This window comes from Apodemus sylvaticus, chromosome 11 (assembly GCF_947179515.1).
Source record: "Apodemus sylvaticus chromosome 11, mApoSyl1.1, whole genome shotgun sequence".
NCBI lineage: Eukaryota > Metazoa > Chordata > Mammalia > Rodentia > Muridae > Apodemus > Apodemus sylvaticus.
Genome location: NC_067482.1, coordinates 20110529 through 20118776, shown reverse-complemented (window position 1 = coordinate 20118776; position 8248 = coordinate 20110529). Strand labels below are relative to the sequence as shown.

At 46.4% G+C, this 8248-nt stretch overlaps 1 protein-coding gene across 1 annotated transcript; it reads right to left on the bottom strand.

The window, feature by feature from the left end:
• Nucleotides 1–244: 244 nt before the first annotated feature.
• LOC127696334 (high mobility group protein B1-like) lies at nucleotides 245–1396 on the bottom strand (the record flags this gene model as incomplete). Its single annotated transcript, XM_052198916.1, is given in 4 exon segments — nucleotides 245–355; nucleotides 357–627; nucleotides 716–899; nucleotides 1357–1396. Coding segments are annotated over 4 exon segments (606 nt in total), but the record flags the coding sequence as incomplete, so codon positions are not given.
• Nucleotides 1397–8248: the final 6852 nt, after the last annotated feature.

Genomic DNA, 8248 nt, shown 5'->3' with positions numbered 1-8248 from the left:
CAAGGTTAGTGGCTATTGAAAATACCACCAGGACAGGGGTATCCAAAGACACATTCGGTAGTGTGCTAACTATACAAAAAAAGACACTGTACAGTTTAAAAGCAAATCTTACATGACCTTACATTTCAATTAATTTCTTTAAAAGGAGTGAGTCATGTAGAGGGAGGTTAAATGCCTTATAGACAAGAAAAAATGCTCTAGAAGCAATTTCTTCTTCTTCTTCTTCTTCTTCTTCTTCTTCTTCTTCTTCTTCTTCTTCTTCTTCTTCTTCTTCTTCTTCTTCTTCTTCTTCCTCATCCTCTTCATCCTCATCCTCCTCTTCCTCTTCCTTCTTTTTTTTTCCTTGCTCTTCTCAGTCTTGACCACCCCTTTCTTGCTGCATCAGGTATTCCCTTAGCTCTGCAGGCAGCAATATTTTCCTTGTACTTCTCCCTCAGCTTGGCAGCCTTCTTGTAGGGCTGCCTGCCATTCACTGCAGTGCTGTTCAACATCTCTCCCAGTTTCTTTACAACATCACCAATGGATAAGCCAGGATGCTCGCCTTTGATTTGGAGGCAGTGCTCAGAACAGAAGAAGAAGAAGGCCGAAGGAGGCCTCTTGGGTACACTGGGGTCTTTGAACTCTTTTGGTCTTCCCTTTGGCGGGGTGGGGGGGGTGGGGGGTGGGTGGTGGGGGAGTGGGGGTGCGGGGGTGTGGGATGGGGTTGGGGGTGGGGTTGGGGGTGGGGGTGGGGGGTATGTAGGTTTTCATTCCTCTTTCATAATGAGCTATGTCAGCCTTTGACATATCTTCAAATTTCCCCTTTTCTTTAGCAGGCTTGGCCTTCCACCCCTGTGAGCACTTCTTGGAGAACTCTGAGAACTTGACAGAAGCATGGGGTGCTTCTTCTTGTGTTCCTCCTGGCAGGTTCGGAGAAAGACTGCGTATGAGGACATTTGGCTTCTCTGCTTCTTAGGATCTCCGTTGCCCGTGTTTAGTTGGTTCCTCCCCCCCCCCCACCCCTCCCGCAAGGCACAGAGTCGCCCAGTGCGAGTGGTTCTCGCTTGTCCCAGCGCTGTCTGTGGAACTCGTTGTTGTGAGTGCGGGAGCAGATGCAGCCTCTCTACTCTCTCCGCTCTGTCGCCCAGCACCTTAACACCGTACACCACCCATCTCATACGCTGAATTTAAAAGTAACAGACTAAGTTGTTTGGAGGAAGGAATTTGTCAAGAGAGAGGAGCAGCCGGTTTGTTTCATGGTGTCTTAGTTCCTTTTCTCTACTGTGAAGAGACACGATGACCATGAGACGAGCTCATTTTTCTGTGGTCACCTGGCCTGAGAGGCACCTGCCTGGTGAGAGCAGTCTCTTGTGTTACTTCGCTTCTGGCTTCTTGCTTCTTCCTTTGTGGTGTTCATCTAGCAACTCGGAAGTTGGTTTTGTGCATAGAACTGAAGGTCACCTCTCTCTGCTCTGCCCTGATATTTGGACCCTAAGAGGCACAGGCTTTCTGAAGACCTGATCTTGTCTTCATTGCTCTCAGATAGCTAGATGTGGCATCAGGAGGCCGTGTGAAGATGCAGTGTTTAGTACTGGGACAGAAACTCCTCTGTGCACCCAGGGAGACCTTCAACTGTTCACAGCTTAGCTGCCTGGAAATCATGTGACAGCTCTTCTGGTAAGCCTCTGAACTTGATGGCACAAATGAGCAGTAACTTCTAACGGCTTTCATTCATTAAATCCCAGTGCGTGGAGGTCACCAGCTTCCAACTCGGACTTTGTTAAGTAGCTAGACTAGCTTTCTGTGCCAGCACCAGTGGCTCGGTGCCCGTTCCTTGCTAGAACCTCCATAGATAGGCTAGCAGAGGGACTTTTGACCCCCAAAGTTTGGCCTCATAGTAGGGCTTCTCGAAATATCTTTCTGTCACTGTAGTGTAGAATACCAGGCCTCAGAGGGAACTCCCTGGCATCCGTGCTTCTCGGTCTCCACCCCTGCCTGGCTCTGCTTCTGATCTCAGTGCTGAGGCCACCGCGACCCTGCCACCCCCGCGACCTGCCCCCCCCGCCCGCCCCCTCCCCAGCAGCTGCCATCCCTGGCTGCCTTGCCTGCTTCCCCTGTGTTCACAGAGGTTACATTCTATTCCTCCTTCCGCTCCACCTCCTTCCTCTGGTTTTACCTGAGGATTCTAGGTGAGCCTCCTGTGGCTTTGAAATGTGTTCTCTCTTCAGCCCTCTTTCTCCCTCTCCAGCTTCTGAACACGCCACACTCCTCACACTGAACCAAACGTTCCTTTGGCTCTCTCGCCCAATTCCCTAGTGTCTTCATATGGTTTTCTCTGTTCACTGCTGAACCTCGGGCTTTTCCACTGTCACACACCTCCAATGGGAGCTGCCCCCACCTTTTAGAGCTGCACCCAGTTGATAGGATAGCGGTGGGTAGATGCAGGAGAGACAGGATAGAGGCAGAGAAAAAATAGGGAACACAGAGCCCTTCTTTGTAGAGTCCATTTGAAGCCCCTGGCCAGCAGTAAAGCAAGACTTCCAGCAAAAAATGAACAGTTGCTTAAGGTCTTTCCCACTTCTATTTATAAACCTGTAATTTTCTAGAAATTTCGCCAGAATCCATTTTAGAGGACCCAGACCAGCCCTTTGTGTAATGATAGTGCTCCTGGTTTCACCTCATCAGATTGTGATTCCATCCAAAGCACGCCCAGAGCAACCTTACTTATCTCCCTATGAGGACAGAAAGGAAGGGGCGGGGTTCTTAGCAGTCCTTTACGGTGTGATCTGAGGACCATGGACTGCTGTGTAGATGACTGATGTGAAGACAGCTGTGACCTCTTGAGGACTCCATGCCCATTCTTTGGTGTGCCCCACTTTCTCTCTCAGAGCAGCCCACACTCCTGCAGGCTCTCAGGGAGGGGGTCTTCTTTCCCCTTGAACACCCTCTACCTCTAAACCTTGTGCTCAAGCCCATGTTGAAATGTATTCAATCAAATCACCGGTTCTGCTTCATACACTGGCTGCTACTGAAATCCTTCTCAGTATAAAAGTCAAACATCCACATTGGCTCAGTCCAGGGTCCCTAAAAGTCCAGAACCCCTCAAGTTACTGAAGGTGGCAGTGTGGAGCTGTGTTTCTGTCCCCTCTCTGCTGACGGGACTCATCAACCTTTTCTCCTTTTTGGATCTGTTTTGGTTTTTCTCCATCTGATATGAAATGCTTCCCTATTCGTAATATTGTAAGGTGTTCTCCAGATTTGCATTTGTCTGTAGCTTTATTCTTATCATCTTTTGTTGGAAAGGACACTTTAATTTTTATATAATAAAACTAATCTGGATTTTTAAGTAGGTGTTCTTGTACACAGGTCACAGAGATATTGTTCTCATGAGTGCTTATCCTTTGAGTTTTCAATTTATCTGTAGTCTTTGTGGCATGCATTGTGCTGTCTTTTTTCTTTGCCTTTCCTTTTCTTTCCTCCCTCCCTCCCTCCCTTCCTTCCTTCCTTCTTTTCTGCCTCCCTCCCTCCCTTCCTTCCTCCCTTCCTCCCTTCCTCCCTTCCTCCCTCCCTCCCCCCCTCCCTTCCTTCTTCCCTTCCTCCCTTCCTCCCTTCCTTCCTCCCTCTCTCCCTCCCTCCCTCCCTTCCTCCCTCCCTCCCTCCCTCCCTCCCTCCCTTCCTTCCTCCCTTCCCTCCCTTCCTCCCTCCCTCCTTCCTTCCTTCCTCCCTTCCTTCCTCCCTCCCTTCCTTCCTTCCTTCCTTCCTTCCTTCCTCCCTCCCTCCCTCCTTTCCTCCCTCCCTTCCTTCCTTCCTTCCTTCCTTCCTACATTCCTTCCTTCCTTCCCTCCCTCCCTCCCTCCCTTCTCTCCTCTTTCTCCTCTTTCCATACCCCCCCTTCCCCACTTTCATATTGCCCCTCCCCTCCTCTTCTCTGGCCAGCAGTGAGGCAAAAATTCCAGCAACATGAACAAGTGCTTGAGGTCTTTCCCCTTTCCCAGCTACAAACAAATGGAGTTTTCTAGGAATTTCATCAAAATTATTTTACTGGAAGAGGACACAGACCAGCCCTCTTGTATAATGATGGGCTTCATCTTATCAGAATCCGATTCAGTGCAGAGCATGCCCAGAGCGGCCCCACTCACTGATCACGAGAGAGAGGAAAGGGAAAGTTCTCTTAGCAACCCTCTAAGATGTGATCTGAGAGCCACAGAATACTAAGTAGAGGGCCAATGTGGAGACAACTGTGATGGCCCCTTGGGGACACTCTGTAGCAGCTCTCTCAGAGCAGCCCCAAACCTGTGCACCTGGATTTCACTCCTAGAGTTTTCACTTAAGGGCTTGCATATACTAGGGGACAGCTTTGTCACTGAGCTTTATGGGCTTCTTTATAAGATTTAAATTTACTTATATACTTACATTACTGTAGTAGTTAATCTACCAACTATACAAAAAAATCGACTCTTTAATAGGCATCTGGTACCATCATAACAGTATCATATGATTTCATACAGCTTTTGTTTTCTAGACTGTTCATGTATTTGTGTATTATTTATGATACCTATTGTTTATATGGTTTTGAATTATGTGTGCTATAACATCTGGTTATGAACATTCTATGTCCCGCTCTCTTAGACTTGATTTGTTGTAGACTTCGTGTTTTTTTATATGTACTTTCAAATAAGGATTTGATGGGCTCGGGAAAATTGATTTGGAATGTAAATAGGCATTGCATTGCACTTACAGACACATTTGAACAGAATCAATATTTTATATTAAGTTATCCACTCCAAGAGTATATTTCTCCCCATTAGTCAGATGATCTTTTGTGATTTTATCAGTTCTAAACTTCTCTGACTATCAGATAGACTTTTAGAAGTTCCTCAGTTGTTTTGACCTTAGGGCTGACTCTTTGATAATCCAACCTCCTCCCCTCACAGTGGTTTCAAGTGGAAGACAGCACACAGTCCTCACAGGCTCTCATTCATACGCGGATCTCAGCATAGGATCATTGTGTGTCTGTAATATGGAATGCCTGTAGAATCCAGGAAAGTAGAGAGGGGCTGCTGGTGGGGAGGAGGAGAAATCTTAAGGGGAGGGGCTAACAGAGCCAAAGTGACCTGAAGGAGGAAATGGGAAATAATAAGGAAGGAAGGGGAAGTGGGGAGAGGGATGGGTGGTAGGGTTGGGGAAGGGATAACTTGTACTATGGTGTTTGGAAACCTGTTATTTTATGAGCTTACTCTACACAGGGAATAGTCATCTCAGAAGCTATTGGTTGCCAAACAAAAAGCTTAGTGCTAGATATGGAGTACTTCCCTTCATGTTTGGTCAGAGGTGTCACAGAGAACCCTGACACAATATAGTCTATTGCTATTGCATTTGATTGCTTATCAGAATGTTTAGAACTCTAATTGGTGGTGGATCCTAGGAGAACTGAGTCTAAAAATGACATGGACTAAAGTTGCATGCAACAGGCAACTTAATTCACAGCATCAGAAAGATCATCTGACTATATTATCACAAGGTAAAGTTACACATGGTAAAACCAGGTTTCCCCATCGAAGCAGATAAACAAATGACAATAGCCAGTCGTAATGAATGATCTGAGGTAGACACTATACACTATACCTGAGACGGGCATGAAAATGTATTCCAGGAACAATTCCTAGTTTTGAAGAAACTCAGGTTTTCTCGGAGTTTTCCCACAAGCACTCAGAATCTCTGCGCCCCCCCCCCCCGCCCCCCCAACTCCATTCTATTGCCAGTACTTGATAGTAAAAACTACTGCTGAAGACACTACAGATATTGGTCACAGGGTATGGGGAAATTAAGTTGGTGTTGATCAGGAAATTTTGTCCCTGGTAGCTAATTTTCATTTTAGTGGGTGGGGGAGGGGGGGAGCAATTACAGTTTCAGCCAGCTGTGAACTACAACGATGGCACAGCATGTCAGCATATGTGCTAGGTGTGATAGTGACATGAATGTTTGGGGGCAACCAACCACTTTCTGATTAGACTTAAGGCCTGCTCCATAGAAGGAAGCATAGCTGTACTCTAAACGTGTACCAGCAAGCTGATCGAGAGCTGAGGGTTGTGGCGTTCACAGGCTCCTGGGTGAGCCTACTCATTTCATCTACTAAGTGGACACTGAAACAAACTGTCCTCCAAATGAGTCTTTCTCTGCTCATGTATCTGTACAGTTCTTGGACATCATCGCGAAGCTTTCTTGTGTAATGGTTGATGGGTAATGCAGAAAGTCACAACTGGTCAAAGTGCAGAGGACACACATCAGTGGAGTGTTCAGCCACAAATGGGTGTCTACGTCACAACCCCCATGCCAAAGGCTCAAAGATCATGAGCCAGAGGTCAGGGAAGGCTAGAGCAAAAAAAAAAACAAAACAAAACAAAACAAAACAAACAAAAAAAAAACGTGACTTTCTGGATATAACACAACTGCTATATACATTAATTCATAGAAGCTATGGTTGCTTAGGAACAACCTTCATGAGATCGAAGCAATCAGCTAGCTAGTGTAGGGTCACAGGGAAGCTTGGACAATTGGTGGTTTCAGGGGTTGGGAAGAAAGAGTTTTAAGGGCGTGGCTCCTAGTAGGCCTACTGTGTCTGCTCCAGCGAATGACCTCATACTCAGGATTATATAGGCAACACAAATTGGACTTCTGTTTAAAAAAGAAAAAGATAGGAGGTTGAGGGTGGTGAGGGTGTACCTGGGAGGAAGAATTCGGAAGAGGGATGGGGGCAGGGGGTTAGCTGTGATCAAAACACACTGTATGAAATTTTCAAAGAATGAATAAAAATAAGGTTTTGGTTGTGAATTTAATGTCTAAGTCATGTCTCCAGTCCAATAAAAATTGTTTATTTAAAAAGACAGCTTTATATAATTTCTTTTTTTTTTCTTTTTTAGCCCTGGCTATCCTGGAACTCACTCTGTAGACCAGGCTGCTCTCAAACTCAGAAATCTGCCTCCCAAGTGCTGGAATTAAAGACTTGCGCCACCGCCACCAGTGCAGCCGCTGCCACGGCCACTGCCGCTGCTGCCACCACCACCACCACCTGGCTTATCATTTATTTTCTAAAACTGAAGTTACTTCATCTATACAGTGGCGATAGCCACTGTGTAGAATGCTTTCTGTATGTAATAAGAGTCAATATATTTAAATACTGTATTTAACATATAGTTGGTACTAAATCAATAAGAAATATTCTAAATTTGAGGGGAAGAGAGACAGAGATCCTTCAGTGTAGAGCTGGGGAAATTGCTCATTGGTTACAGAGCATCTGTGCACCCACATCAGAAGGCTCACAATTGCCTGCAGCTACAGCTGCTGCAGATCTGAAATCCTTTTCTGAGCTTCTCAGGCACTCACACTGTTCTGTACAGGTCCTACTCCCTAACACATATGGATATAACTAAAATTAAAATACTAGAGAGAGAGAGAGAGAGAGAGAGAGAGAGAGAGAGAGAGAGAGAGAGAGAGAGAGAGAGAGAGAGAGAGAGAGAGGAGTGTCCAGGTCCAAAGTTCTCATGTTTCTATCATGTCACTTTCTTCTAAATATTTTCATGTTTTCAGAACCTCATTTTGGAGAAGGCCACTCACCAGCTTGTTTTAAGACAAGCCAGGAAAAAAAAGGTCTGAGTGTAATTTGCATACTTGTTAAATCTATTTTGCTTATCTCCTTTCTCCCTTCCCTCCCCTCCCCTCCCCTCCCCTCCCCTTTGCTCCCCTCCCCTCCCCTTTGCTCCCCTCCCCTTCCCTCCCCACCCCTTCCCTTCCCTCCCCTCCCCTCCCCTCCCCTTCCCTTCCCTTCCCTCCCCTCCCCTCCCCTTCCCTTCCCTTCCCTCCCCTCCCCTCCCCTTCCCTCCCCTTCCCTCCCCTTCCTCTCCTCCTCTTTCCTGCTCCTCCTCCTCCTCTTTCTCCTCCTCCTCCCTCCCTCACTCCCTCTGTAAGTAAGGATTGAATCTATGACCTGTCTATGCTATTCAAGCTCTATCCCTAATGGTGCAGCTCCCTCTCCCCAATAAGTCTATTTGGACAGGTGGTTAGGGCTTTATATTGGTATGTAGTGAGAAGGCCAGTCATCTACTTTATCTATTTCAGTATCTCTAAACTACAGCCCTGACCCAATTTCTGCATAAGAAGTATAAGAACATGAAAGAAGTATATGAACACAAAAGCAGGCCCACACAGCATATATCCAGATATTTCCGTCTTCCTTACTGGGCAATATACAGTGACGACAAGCTGGAAATCC